The sequence below is a fragment of the Melozone crissalis genome, unplaced genomic scaffold, assembly GCF_028551555.1.
Source record: "Melozone crissalis strain CALT ecotype California unplaced genomic scaffold, PUWL_Pcris_2 ptg000033l_1, whole genome shotgun sequence".
In the NCBI taxonomy this organism is placed as follows: Eukaryota; Metazoa; Chordata; class Aves; order Passeriformes; family Passerellidae; genus Melozone; species Melozone crissalis.
This window is the reverse complement of record NW_026535811.1, coordinates 4,417,974-4,433,352: the sequence shown is the minus strand read 5'-3', so window position 1 is coordinate 4,433,352 and position 15,379 is coordinate 4,417,974. Positions and strand designations below refer to the sequence as shown.

Sequence of the window (15,379 nt, the reverse complement as noted above, 5' to 3'; positions counted from 1 at the left end):
AATGCAGATAATTACTTCCTGGATGGTATTGTTTTTTTCTTTTGGATATGATGCCTGACAGTTAAAATTTCAAAGAAAAAAAAAAATCTGAGAGGAATTTAATTAAATCTCTCTTTAAAAAAATAAATCTGTCTTACCAGTACAAAATCCTTCTTATCATTTTTGTGTATGTAGAATCAAATCAATTAGTTCTCACAGTTGTAGCTTCTTCTGCCCTTTGAGGAGTTTTGTTTGAATTATGATCATTATTCTAGCTGTGCTCTTGGTCTTTCTCCCCAGCTCCTCATTCTTGAGCTGCTTTTGCTAAAGCATTCTGAAATTTCTAGGAAGAGCTCACATGAAATATTTACCATGAAACAAACCAAAACCATCCGTGTAAGATGTAGACATCAAATATATTCATAATAATTTTTCACGACTTAAGTGTGGATAAAATAACATGCAAGATTTGCAGCTTCAGGTAAAATACTTGAGGTCTCTCAACAAATATAAATCAACATTAACATCAACTATATTCAGGCCAGATTGGGCAATTGTGTTTTTCTGAACTGCATCTGAATGGGAGCTACTGGCTTTTCCAGGACTGTTTGGTAAACCAGCATGGTCCTTACCTTCCAGCTTCTCTTTTACCATGTGTAGATGCAGACTGCTTTTTTTTTCCTGGCAGAGCCATCATTTTGTGTGTTTGGAATTGATTATTTCTAATGTGAGTGTAGCAGATTTCAACCAAGAATGGTGCCTCAAGGCTTTTTTTCTTTATTTTTAAAAATTTTTTCCTTTTTTTTTTCTTTTTATTCCCCTTTTTTAGTGGTTTTTTTTTTTTTCTGTATTTTTTTTCTTTTTTGTTTCTTTGTGGGGGCAGGCGTTTCCTGGGGTTTTTTCCTGGTTTTTTGGGGGGGGCTTTTTTGGGTTTTTGGGGAGTTTATTGGGGGGTTTTTTGGTTTTTTTTTCTGTTTTTTAAAATTTTTTTCTGGGGGTGGAAGTGGGGGTTTCCTGGCTTTTTTTTCTGTTTCTCTCAGTTTTTTGGGGGGCTTTTTTGAGTTTTTTTAGGGTTTTTTGGAGGGATTTTCTGGGGTTTTTTGTTTTGTTTTTTTTTTTTTTTCTGTTTTTTTATTTTCTTTTATTACTCAGTTTGATGTGGAAGATAAAGTTGCTCTGTAAGCCCTGAAAATTTAGAGACAGCACAATGCCTTGCAGGCTGAAGAGGCTCCACTGCTCTGTGCTGCACTGGACAGATTCCTGGGCCTGAGTTTTTTTGGGGTTTTTTCCTTAGCACTGCAAGAGGAAAAAAAAACTTAGATTTGCTAAGATCATACCTGTGTCACCTCATAATCATTCTTTAGATCTCAAAAAAATCTTCTGTGCCTGCACAAACTCCTTGTCAGGGTAGGGAATCAGTAATGAGCGTTGTCTGAGATAAGAGAACCTTGTGTCTCCTAGCGGGGCGAAGAGGAAGATTTTGGGAAGTTCAAATACATCAGCACCAGCCTCATGTGAGGCAATGGAGCTGTTCTGTGCTCGCAAAGGTCTCTCTGAATTGCAGAGCCATGCAGGGCTATGGAGATGTGGCTGTTCCATTCTATTTTTGCTCTGGGCACAGTCGGTGTGGTGTGGCTGTTTGATTTCACACGCGTTAATTGCTGTGGGTTCCAGGAGCATGTGCCAGTTTTGTTTCACAGCAAGAGCCCTGATCATGAATGACTCCTCGGTGCTGCTGTGCACTTTCAAATCTATTCTGGGTTAGTGGAAAAAGTCACACTTTGTGACAGTGTGAGGCACTTGGAAAGAGCCTTTTTCGTGATAGAGGTTGCTCCGAGGCAGCGTATTGAGAGAATAATAGATCTCCCAAATCTGTATTCATCTGCATGTGTTGTTTTGTACATAATGGGACTTTCATCTGGCTCAAGGAATACAGGACAAATTATTTCACAAGGATGATATGTCCTTGTGCTGTTTCTCCAGTGAATTGGACACAAATAGGTTTTCCATTACCATCAGTCATGCATGTCTCTTTTTCCCCCTCTTTCAAGTAGAGACAAATGGGGGAAAAAAATCCAAGATTTCCCCAGCTTCTCTTTTGACATGGCCAATACCAATTGCTGCTCTTTGGAGCATGCTCTCTAGTCTTCGGGTCTAATTTTCTTATTTATGTAGACATTCTGTGCTTGTGTGCAGCTTCACAAGGATGTTGATGTTTTTTCCCTGTCTGCCTTTTTGGCATGCAAAGTGTGAGGAGTGAATGAAGAGCTCACAGGGCTAATAAGGCCAGAGGGAAGAACACCGTCAAAGTGATTACAGTTTATTCATAAACATGCAAATACTTAGTGCAAGCATGAATGTTCACTTTCACATGCATGCTTTAAGTGCTTGCAGCAGCAGAGATAAGGACAGCATGGCTCATTTTGTTGCCATAGGTAAACATTTTTTTTTTTTTGCTTATACACTGAGCTATGCCAGCTGATTGTGTTTATGGTCCTAATCCTTGTGGTAATTTAAGTCAGTTTTTCCTGGTGCTTGATCTCAGTGCAGAGTCTATTACTGGTGTTCCATTAAGCTGTTGCTTGGAAATCACTTTTGCTACTGTGAATTGCAGGGAGCTAAGGGTGCTGTTGTGTGATGAGTTTCTCCTCTGGAGTTCTGGTGGACAGAAAACTCCATGACTCACTGAGCCTGAGGTTTCTTCTGTGAGAAAACATCACAGAAACATGCCCAGAGATACAATACTTGATGTAACTTATTGTCATCCACAAAAACAGGACCCCAAAGAAACACCAGCCTTCTTTCTCTGCTGCTTTAAATTTCTAAAGGCTGGTGGGAAACAGCTTGGTCAGGAGGATACTTCTGTCCATTGGCACCTGAGTTAGGAGGCAAAAATTGCATCCAGAGTAAACCTGAGCTGAGAAACAGCACTGTAGACTGATACTGGAAATAAAGAGCTTTCACTGCTGTATGAGCGCACTGGAGTGGAAGGGGAGGGAAAACTGAGTGTGGTCAGCAGGGACCTGGCAGGGAATAAGTAAATAAAGTGATTAAACTTTAAAAGGGCTATAAATAACTAAGAGGAACCACTCATTTGGCTTGGAGATGAAGCTGCCTCTGTTACCACAGGGGCTCAGTGCTGCCAGTGTGCCTTTTCTTACATCTTGCTGTTGTACATGAAGGTGGAGAGGTTTGAGAGTGCACATTTAATTTAACATAAAAAATACCTTGGTGCCCGGTTCTGGGGTTTTTTTGAAGGATATTGTAGATATTTATCTGGGTTGTAGGAGACCATATACATTTACAAAACTGTCCTTGTGACTTTTTTGGGTCACATTTAGGAAAAAAGAGCCACGTCCATTTTGTAATTCTAAAGTACAATGTAATTCTAAAGTCCATTTTGTAATTCTAAAGTACAGGCGGGTGTTCTCCCAGGAGGATCATGAAAATATTTTGGTTTCAGTCAAAGAGTTGGGTAAGACCTTAGGCAATGTGTGTATTGCTTGAAATTGAAGTGCAGGTGTTGATGAGATAAGAGAGATTTGTAAATTTACCCTGCAGTTATTGAGAAATTACCACACTAAATTCTGCAAATGGCAGACAGACAACCAGGCTAAATTTTTGCTTGGATTATATATATAAAATAATATAATAATATACTATATAATATATAACATATAATATAGTAATTATATATATATATCTGATATATAATTATGTAATTATTCTATATATATAATGCAGAATGACCAGTGCTTATGTATGCAAGCACCACTTGCTTTGAGTTAAATAGAAGACAAAAGAAAAAAAAAAAATCCATGCCATCACCCTTCATCCTTATCCTTCCCTTTCACTGGCAACAAAAATACTGCATAAAATAGAAGAAGAAAATTAGAGCATAAAAAAATTCATGGTGAACTCATATCTAGAAAGTAACTAGGAAAGAAAATCATTATCACTTTTAAAATGTGCATTTTCTTAAATGTCAGAATGATAGGATTACATCTTGCATTGTCTAGCAGCCTGAAAGCTTTTTATATTAGCAGTGAGTTACTGCCTATGAAATAAAGCTCAGTAAATATTTACTGTGGTGTGTGTCTGGGAAAGGTCATGTTGACTCATTTAAGGCCATGCTGTTTATAAATTCATCCTTTTCAGAAGACACTACAGAGCATCCTGAGTTAAAATGAGGAAACAGCATTCAGAAAATTTATATTTTTGTCTTACAGTCAATTCTACCGTAGGGAACAGACTTCTCATTGCCAATTTCCACTCAGCCTTTTCTCAGCTGATTTCATCTCTCAGTTTATTAAGCCTTCTCTTGCCTGGCTAGCCATTGTCATGCCTGGGGAAAAGCTCTGTCAGGTATTAAAAGGGAAATATATAAAAGAAAGCTAATGCAAAAGTTTAATTCTTTCAGTTCTGCACTCTCAGGGTCTGTAGCTGCCAAACCAGACAGAAATTTAATGTGTCTGCTCTCCATGCCATCACTGCTGAGCTACCTCAGCCTGAGATATTGGGCTGATGAATGTATTTGTGGTGGTTTGGCTGCATCCCTGTTGGCCACTGAATAGCTGCCAAGTGTAAAACCCACACAACCACAGCAAGGAATAATAATTTCTGTGAGGAGAGCCCTGAACCTGCGGAGCAGGAGGCTCAGCATCACCTAGGGGACCAAGACTTTTATTGTTCTTCGAATGACTTTTTAGCAACCTCACTTGGTAAAAGACTCAAAACAAATTAGAAGGAGGTTCCAGGGGTTATCACTCTTTGGCAGCTCCAGAAGAGAGTCCTTGATCTCCTGATTGATTCTTTGTACTCGAGGCCTGCCTGTGTCACAGAGGCAAAGGACTTATGGACATGCTTGCATCTTTTGCTGAGTAGCACCTTCCATGTGCTTAAAGTTATTTGCCTTGCTCAGCCACAGCCATCATGCACTTTTATACTGCTGGAAAAGAGAGTGGCTAAACAAAATTGAAACCTTATAATATCAATTTGGACAAGAAAAAAAGACTAGGAGCCATAATACATAAAAATGTGAGTTGCAGCTGCCATCAAACCATGCACAGCTCTTTCTGCTCTCATCTGGCTCCTGGTGTTTAAATGGAAGGTGCACAGGGACGAGCATCTGCAGCAGGCAGCTTGTTTAAGGTTAATGGGTGAACTTAATTCTTCAGATCCCTCTCTCCTTACAGAGGGAACCTAGATGATAAGATTTGACTAGGCACACAATTTTTATTATGATAAAATGAAGCCAGATTAATCTCACACTTAGCACAGAAGTCTCATCACAAAAGTTCTGGCCAGAAATTTTTTGAGGTGTCCTATTTATGCAACAGCAGTCATTGTCCCCTGGTCTCCTGCTCTGGGCATCTGGGGTGGCACTTTTACATCTGGAAGGACTTTCCAGCAGCTGAGGGTCCTGGCTCCATTTCCTGAGCTCTTTGTATTCACTCCTCTCTTTCTCTTCCTCCAAGTCAGCCTCTGGCAGTTGTGCTAAAAACAAAATTCTCGATACACTGCAACCAAATAAATCCTGCTGGAGCTGTCCCTGCAGGGCAGGGTGGCAGTGACAGGTTCTGAGCTTTTGCAGCATTGGAGTTTGGGGTGTTTATGACTTCTGAGCAGCGCACTGCCAGTGTGACAGAGCATTCTTCTGTGGGTATGATCTTAGCAGATTGCTACAAATGGCTGAACTGAGCCTGAAGCCACGCTAGAAATGAATGGACAATCAGGCTGGAGCTCCAATTGAAATGTTTTGTGTGGATTTGCAATTGACCCTGTGCTGTACAAAGAGTTGCAGAGCTCATCTCTTGATAGTAATCAGGGAAATGGCGCTGTCAGCTTGCTTCCCTTTGAGCACAGGTCAGAAAAAAGCAAAAAAAATACCCTTACCAAGCAAAACAATCAATCACACTCATACACACACACACTTTACCACAGCAAATACTTTAGCAAGAAAAAATACCATTCATCTGCAGAAACTATATAGAAATAACAGGAGAAAATCTCAGCAACTTGTCTGTTCATCTCTTGCCAGTTTAGAGAGCACAGGGACACCACAGAGTAATCAAAGTGCAGAACATCAGGTTCCACTTGGATCTGAAAACAAAATAAACCTGTATTTGAACCTGAGTGAACAATCTTTGAGGGATAACCACAGCCACATCCCAGTTATGGCTCAGGAAGGAAGGATAAATAAGCACAGAATATTAAAACTGCTGATCTGGATTTAAACTTGGGTCTTCCAGATGTGCCATGACTCCTGTGACCAGTGAAGAAAGGGTGGTGGGTGTTTGCAGCTTTTTTGGGGGGGAGCTGAGAGGCAAAGGTAATAGAAAAATGACCATCAATAAGGCAGACTGTTTGTTTAAGGTGAGCATCAGACCAATGTGAAGTCACAAAACCAGATTTAGAACAGGTGTTTTTTAGGGTTTTTAAGGCTGTTTTTTTTGTTGTTTTGTTTTGTTTTGTTTTTTGTTGTTGGTTTTGTTTTGGGTTTTTTTTGACAAATCCATCCCTATTTCAAAACCTCTCTAGTAGTCTCAGAATTTTGAAACTACTTAAGGGCACTTTGGTGCCTAATCCCCTTTAAAAACATTTGCAGATATGGAACAAAGAATTAAGATTCTGGAATAGCCTCTCTCTACAAGTAAATTCATTGTTCTCTTATTATAGATCAACATGGGGGGAAAGAGAAAGTCTGGTTCTCTTCCCCCATTTTCCCTTACATTGCTTTGTGATTACAAATTAATTTGATAACCACTTTGGTCTCCAATTTTTTTCTGACAAGTGAGAACTCAATTTCCTCCCAGCTGTGCTCTTTATAGATAGTGCAAGTAGCAAAGCATTGCATTCTGCCTTTAAGAACTAGTTCACTTGTGAACATATGAAGGGTATATATGCACCCTATCAATTCAAAATTGAGGCATTTCCCACTCTTGTAGCACCCACCAGGTCAGTCTCTACCCCTGTGTCATACTCTCAGCATGTAGTATGAAGTTTAGCTGCCTCCAGTCAGTTCATGTCAGCTGCACAGCACTGCTGGGATTGTTTTCTCGTGATGCAACATCAGCTCTCCCATTCTGTCGAACACCAGGAATTTTCTGTGTAACCTCCTCGTGTCACCTTTCAGCATCAGCAGCTGTTCAGAAGCTGTTTCAGCATCAGAAGCTTCTGTTACAGACTTCCATTATTGGCAGAGGTGAATCCACAGTTTTGGAGCTGAAGGACTGAGCATGAATGAATTTGTCCTTCATCACCCAAACCCACATCTCCAGTGTGCTCCCTCTCATGTCCCAACTTTGCAGCCCCTCAGAGATTGTTTCTCACCATGCAAGGAGAGGCTTCTTTCTAATCATCAAATTCTTCAAAATCTGCCTGAATTTGTTGCTCATTTCCTCACTCTGCCTTCTCCTTCAGCCTTGCCATGAGGTGATCTGTTCCTCCTTCCTCCTGGGATGGGCAGTGAGCTGCAGTTGCAGGTGGAAGCTCTGCTTAATTACACTCCATCCTTCTTAATGACTGGATGATGTGTGTGTTCTCAGGATAATGTGTACATGGAGTTTATCTTTCTCCTCCTTTCCCCCTATTTGTTCTTTTTGGAATTTAGCAGGGGATCCAACCAACACCTCCCACCTGGCATAGGTTCAGCTCTCATCATTTTACCATTGGTTCAGGCAGAAGTTTGCTCTCATTCTGTCCCAGAGAGCAAAGATTGACTGGAGAAGGGCCCTTTTGGTAGAATTAAGGGATTTGAGGCAATGTGATATGATTCCTGTGCCCTTTTTCATTTTCTGTCATTCACATGCAGGCTCAAGAGGGAAGATGCATTTTAATTAAAGCACAAGGTTCATCTGGCATGTGTTTGGCTACATCCACAAGGGATGGCTAAACTTTAATTGCAGAGGCTCCATGAAGATCTGACTTGGAGAAGGGAAATCCTTCTTTCATATCAAAATCATATTTTCTTTCAGCAGAATTATGCTTTTTTGATATAATTTTAGTACTAGGGAAAAGCTAAAAATCTAGAGTGAAAAGAAACCAAACTATATCTGCCTGGATGTGAATTCCTGTTATATTTGGGGTGCATGCACATGTGCTGGGAAAAATGCCATCCTAGAATTCCTAACTTAGTTTTAAACCTTGTTAACATCAAGGCCTCTGAATCACCATGGTTGGGTGTTGCCTCTGCACTAGAAAGATGGGCTAGAAGTATATATTTAGCAATAATTTATCAAGTGTTGGACATGTTAGCAGTGGGATACATTAGATTTTAATCTTACTGAAATTAGCATTCTGGAATCTATTTAATGCTGTCATCGTAGCAGTTGATTGTGTGAAAAAATATTTCCTTCCAGGTTATTAATTCAGAATGGCAGCAAAACATGGTGGGTTGTACATACCATAATGATGTTTGCTTAAAAAAAAAAATCCACCCCCATGTTCTGCATTTGTGGGCAGAGATGGGAAAAAATACTCCTCCCTTTAGAGCTGTCTCCCAGAGCAAAGAAATGTGGAGGCTCATTTATAAAATATGACCAGAGGATTGTTGTTAGTGGCTTTTTGAGACTCAGAATAGTAACAGGGCTGAGGACACTATTCATAGAGCAGAATGCCAGAAATGATGTGTTAACCTGAATCACAAACCATACATTATTGAGAACTGCAGCTTTTGCTATCTTTTTACATGTTAAAATATTCCTTTTTGCATGGAAAATCTTAACTATACAGATTTGCATTTTTTTTCCCCGTGGAGTATTTCTTCTGAGGAGTGTTTATTAAGGGATGATCTTTACACAACCTGTGGGAAAGTGTAGATAAAAACAAAAGCCTCAGAAATGAATATCCTTATTTTCCAGAAGCCTTTACATTTCTGTCAGAAGGCTGTAACACTTTTTGTTCACACTTTTGAAGATCATGTCAAACAATTCTTTCCTCTTGCAGTCACCACTGAAGCCTGTGCTGCTCCAGAACTCACTGGAACACGTGGAAAGCTTAGGATGTGCTTCCCTAAGTTCTTTAAGGATGTCTTTACCTATTTTGTTTAAATTCTAGGAGTTAATAATGATAGCTAGCAATTCCAAGGAAGCATGTTTTGCAATGCTATTTATTTCTTACCTGCTTCCTGTGGTTGTAGCAAAGGCCAGGATCCTGAAATCTGGATCCCAATTCTGCCTTTTTTGTAAGGCTTGGACTCACTGCACCCAATGACAGAGGACTGCAGGAATATTGCCAAGCTGGGACCATCAGCCCTTTGCTGTTTAGTGCATTTTTCACAATTAATTCCAGTCTTAGGTGAATCCACAGGTGTTCTGTCTGAAAAGGTCGTCCTGGCTTAGTCATTCCTTTTAAGTACCTAAGATTAATTAAGATGAATCGTGGTGAGAATGAGTCATCACATGATTTAGAATGAAATTAGCATTATTGGCCACCAGGACAAAATATATCAGAGTGTAGTGAATCACTCACTAAATAGACAATATTTCACCCAAGAGGTCTGAGTATAGTAGTGTTCAATATTTTCTTGTACTTGCATGGATGTTATTTTTGTATTATTTTATATATTTGTTGTTTTGTATTATCTTATATATTTGCATCATGCAGTAGGTGATCAGCATGGTGCCTGAGAAGTAGATCCTCATAGCTTTAAAATTTGCTCCTGCTTACTTTGAAAATCCTGTGCATGCTGCAGGATTTACTCTGTAAAAGCTGGCCAAAGTCAGATTTGTTTGGGATTTTAGTTCCACCTGTCTGGCATTAGATAATGAGATGCAGTTTCCAGTACTTTAATTTTACAGAGCTGATAAGTGGCCACAGCTCCTCTTAAAGTCAGCAGAACTTGTAACTGCTTGCACTTCTGGTAATTGGGTTCTGGCACAATGTGTTTCAGAATGAGACATGCAGAAGCTACAGCACTTAAAATCAGTAGTTGTTTTGCAGCTTTGATCTCTTCCTCATGTGAAAAACTCATTCTGTTATATGGAAATAAACCAAGGATATAAACTTCTGAAAAGAGGACTCTGAGCTCTGCTGCACACCATTTATTTTCCTATTACTCTTTGTATATTGTTTATTTGACATGTTGTATATCTCCTTGCCTCCCCTTCCTTTTTATTTTAATTGGGACCTGGTTATTGGCTGGAAATTCCACCAACATGACTCATCCCTGCGCTGGAAATGGCTGTGAACAGGCATCACACTGTGGGATTTACTTCCCCCCCTCCTTTTTCTTTTTTTCTTCTTCTAAGTGCTTTATCGTGGCACGAGCTTGTAATAATAAACTAGGAAGGAAGTTGGAGCTAATCATTTGTTTCTGAATGCACAGGCCCTGCCAAATTTCCCCACAGGCATAAAACAGCCGCTCAAGCTGTGACACCAGCAAATTAAATCCTGGAGGTAGCTGACCAGAAGTAATGAAATGTGTATTTACCATACTGATGCTGTCAGTCTTAAGACACACTGGCTTTACAGTCTAGTTAAGTGGGGCACGTTTGTCACTTGCAGTGGTGCTTAGAGAAAATACTCAGCTTTTTTTCTTAGAAATCTTTTCAAAATCACAAACCCGGTGCTGGCTGGTAACCCTGACCTTGGACAACCTGGAGGAAGGATGGCCAGAATGGTCTGTCCTTTTACAATATATTCCAAAGGAGATAACATATTCCATATTCCAAAGGAGATAAATGATTTCATCTCATGACATGTTAATTGCCAATTCTTTTTATTGATCTCTGATCTGCCACTCCAATCTTAGAAATTAAAGGCCAAAAGTTACTTCAAGAGCCAGTGGATAATAAGGAGCAGATGTCTCCCCCATACCATGTGTCCCCTGCATGCAGCAGTTGGAAAGCACACAGAGGGACACACAATCACTGCAAAGGGGCCACTCCAGAGAGGGATTTATCCTCCAGTGATGGGCTGGATGGGGCACAGGGCTGCTAAGGAGATGGCCCTCAAAAAATGCATCATGGCAGCAGAGCTTCCAAAGCATCTGGGCATGGATGATGGAAGCTGTATTTCATAATCCCCACATGCTTAAGGTGATGGAGCACTCAAAAAAAGCTATTTACCCTGGCAGGTGTCATAACTAAGAATAGGAAATGTCTGAGAGTTTTATTTAGCTGGCAGAAGCATTCTATGCTGATTGTGTGGGAATAGTTGAAGAAGGCTTGTGAACCATTTGCTGAATGGTGCTGCTGTGGATTCACAAAAATATTGAGGGGAAAAAATAAAAGCATGGTCTTCATCATGGTTAGTACAATACCCATGGAAGAATCAAAGAGTGAAATCACAACCCATACAAGCATTGCCTGATATCTAATTATATCCTAGGAATGTCCATGACTCTGCAATTATATGCTTAATTTCCAGCTGTACTTGATTAGCATAGCAATTGATTTATAGCATCCAGCTACAAGGAACTTGCTTTGAACTGTTTGTTGGCACATATAAATTCATTTGGCACTTTGGGCTGGTTCTCTGTAGCCAGGTAGGCTGTGGAATTCAGTGCCAAGGCCAAGGGAAGGCCAGAATAATTTCAGAGACAATGCCATTCTTTTTCCTCTAGTGAAGCATCCAAATGCAAGCCTGTGGAAGGTCAAAACCTACAGATTTCTATGGGATTATATACGAAATGCAAGCTTAGTGTGTAGAAATAACCTTGCTGAGTCCTTGCTTGGTCTTGGAAGACAACCATGGCTTCTGTGATAGAACAGTGATGTGCCTCTGGAAAGCCAGGGCACCTGTGCCTTCATTCTCCTGCCTTCCCACACCAGGAGGGCTGAAGTAGGATTGATTCCACATTTTCTTAGTGAAAAGGAAATAAGGAGGAAGAAGGATAAGAGAACCCCTACTTGGTTTTGACCAGATCTAAGCATAATCCCCAGTTAAATGTTTGAGTCTGTGTGAATCCAAATGCTAGACTGGGATTTAAGGCAAAATGCAACCACTTGAAATGTAGAATTTTGATCTACTCAAGGGTAAGCCTGTTGAATTCAGCTCAGGCTGGGGAAAACACATGGAAGCTTTTTTGTAGCTGTAGTTTTACATTACAAACCTTTTGGAGCAATTGCTTTGCCATCTGTGAAAAATTACCCAGACTTCCATACCAAAATATTCTCCCACTGATAACATTGGCAGATACAATTTTAACAACTTAAAAGTAATTTTTTTTAAAGACTAACTAAAGCAAGCCTCAAGTCAGCGGCTGAAGTTGCATTGCCTCTGTTTTTAATCTCAGGCTTGGAGCTGTCTAGACAGGTTATCCTCTTTGGGTTGCACTGGTTATGTGCTTTGTGCCTTGTTCTCCTCTTGGATCAGATGGAGGGTTTGCTCAGGGGCTCTGTCTCAAGCCTGTGGCTTTGTCTCTAGGGTGGCATAGCCTTAGGTACACTGTAAATGTCAAAGCCCAATGATAATACCATCAATACATGGAAAGACAAACTGCTGCTTGTGTAAATCTTACACTCCTAGAACCAATTATTTATTCTTGTTTATTTCTATTGTTATTGTTGTGATTGTTTTTCTTTTTTTTTTTTTTTCTTTTTTTTTTTTTTTTTTTTATTGAGGTGTTTCTTTGAATGCCAGGAGTTGGCAACACCAGATGTGTGAATTTCAAATAGGCATCCTGGTTCTTGCAGCATAAATCCCAGAAATATTGTTTTCATGGAAGAACACGCACTAAACAAAACCACAAGAAAATAAGAGGTAGTCAGGCTGCTAGAATTAATCTCTGAAGGAGGTCTCTAGCTCTCTCTGGTACAGGAGAAATTTGATCAAAGAAGTTGCAAACTATCCTTGCTTTTCTGCCTTTCCCTGAGAGCTCTCAGCCTGTGAAACATGAAGGACAAAAATACTGTGGACTTGGGCACTGAAAATACCAGATATTACAGTTTTCATGGGGGGTAAAATAATTATAAACTGTGGTGTGGTCTCATAAACAAAAAGGCAACTCTTAAAGTAAGCTTGAACTTTTTCTTTTCATTAATTAGCATGAATCTGTTTTGAAATTCCTGTAGAGAACAAGTGCTTCTCCTGACATCTGGTTTGAAATTAATAAAAAGGAAAGTGTTTTCAGCTGGCAGTGGCTTAACACACTCATGATAGATCAAAACAAGGTTAAATTGCTCTTTTCTCTCTACCACTAATAAATGAAATATTGAAAATTAAATGCTGTAGCTTAGGAAATAAAAAGTGCTAGGCAAAACTACAGACATAGTGGTAAGTAATGGTACTTGCTGAAAAGGCAAGTATGGTTAATACAATACACATTTGGAAAAGCTTAGGCAGTACCCAAAATTATTCTTCCGTTGTAGCCTTTCAGAATATATTGTGTTGAGGAATATATTATCCTGTTTCTGCAAGATAAAAGAGTCTTGATTTAATCACCTCATTTTGGGGATTCAAATGACATTGAGGCTTTTTTGGAAATCCTCTTGCCCTGATACCATTTCCAATCTCATCCTCCTTCTGCGCTACTTCGCCTTTCCTCATGAAAGGATGACAGAGGCTTTATTCCTCAGGGTGTAAGGAATGGAGTGTCTGGAGTATCAGAAAACACACAGCAGGATCCATCCTCTGCTGCAGAGAGACTGATCTCTGAAAATCAGATATCTGTGGGCTCTGGCTGACTGTGAATTGCAGCCTGAAATAATTGCTCCTGCTTGATGTTAACTCTCCAGTAGAATAGAAGATGTAACTTTATTGCAAATATGAGGATCTTATGGATAACAAGGGAAAAATGTGAAAATTAAAATACTAGATTTTACCTCAACAAAGTCTTTATTCCTGTCTTGTAGAGTGTAGAACCCTTCCAAGTTTTGGAATTATGAGTATCTTATGAATAACAAGGGAAATAGGTGAAAAGAAAATACTAGATTTTTCCTCAATAAACTCTTTTTCTCGTCTTGCAGAGTGCAGAGCCTTTCCAAGTTGCTGTCAGAGAGGACAATTGTATCATTGTGTCCCTGGAGGCATCGGACGTGGTGAGCTCATCCTCTGTCTACGTTGTGAAGATAGCTGGGGAATCCAAGAACTACTTTTTCCAGTTTGATGAATTCAATAGCACTTTACCTGCCCCTGTGGTTTTCAATGCCAAATACCATGGCCTGTATTACATAGTGACTCTCTTGGTGGTCAACTCAAATATGGTTTCCAAGTCAGCGAGATCAATCACTGTGCTAACCAGTAAGTAACATCTAATTCTTTTCTTCTCTTTCGTGTCTGTGTGTGTGGCTTTTTATTTTCTCCATGAGTTCTTCTTGTGAAGAAGGTTGGGTTGTTTTGTTTTTTTTCAATGGGTTCTGGTTTTGCCTCAACAGAGAGAAAACCACGTTCCTGGCAAAGACAGGGCAGTCCTGCAGGCAGCATTGAAGGATGCTGCACTGAACTCCAAAAGTAGGCTGTAAATTGTGAGCTTTGCAAGGCAAAGGATCCAATCTCCTCTGTGATATTTTCCATCAGGCAGGCTGATGAGTGCTGGCTCTCTTGCAGCAGCCTTTGCTCCTGAGTTCACCTTCTGGAGCACAAGGCTACAGAACTGAAAGTAAATTTGGAATGAAAAGGCAGGGTGCTGGGATGGGATTTTTAAGGTGTTTTAATACCCATCAGATTTTGAGAAGAGTTCTTAAAACTCCTTCTGTGAGCACTGGTTTCTCCTACAAAAATGCATAAGGTGGTATTTGGTTTGTTGCTGGGTTTTTCCCCCCTGTTATTAGTATTGTCAACTTCCTATTTTTCATAATTTTATGACTATCAATTAACTAGATTTTTTGGCAGATAATAATTAGGATAGATCTATATTTGATAGATCTATATTTTTCTTTTTGCCCTGTGCTCTCTGAGTGTTTAATATTCTTGGTTTATTTAATCATGCAAAGACATGTAGCCATCTAAATTATTCCATCTATATCTTACATGTGAAAGAATGGCACATTGCAATTAGCTTCCAGTACCAAATTAATTCCTGCTCTAACTCCATTGGTGTCAGGAGAGCTTTACCAGTGGCAGATTGACCCCATTCATTAGGCTGCCACAAAATAAATCAGTCAGGATAATATGGGAATAACCAATGTGGTTATTCCCAAGGCAGTACTCCCAAGAGTTTTTTGGGATCTCCTGGAGACTGCAGAGGAGATCCAGATTTTCAATGTGTGCTGGAGGTCTGAGTTTCACACAGAGCTCTGTGTACCTAAAAAGTGCTCATCAAAACAAGACCAAGGTGCCTCAAAGACATTGCCTGCTTAGAAATTCAGTGAGAGTCATGAAAGACCTCTACTTTCTGGTGGTAAATCCTGATGACATTTCCTTCCGCCTGTTCATGTCTCCCATCAATATGCTACCTCTAAGGGAACTGGCAAGAAAAAGAAAGAGAATAATCTATTTAAGAGAAGACTTTTTTTTT

General features: G+C 39.8%; 1 protein-coding gene across 2 annotated transcripts in view; it reads left to right on the top strand.

Annotated features, from left to right (window-relative positions):
* Nucleotides 1–15,379, top strand: part of PTPRO (protein tyrosine phosphatase receptor type O) — a 140,124-nt gene that overhangs the window by 62,487 nt on the left and 62,258 nt on the right. For both annotated transcript variants that reach the window (XM_054282170.1, XM_054282171.1), the window contains exon 2: nt 13,890–14,163. In XM_054282170.1, coding sequence (XP_054138145.1) covers nt 13,890–14,163 — 274 coding nt within the window. The remainder of the gene's footprint in view (nt 1–13,889; nt 14,164–15,379) is intronic.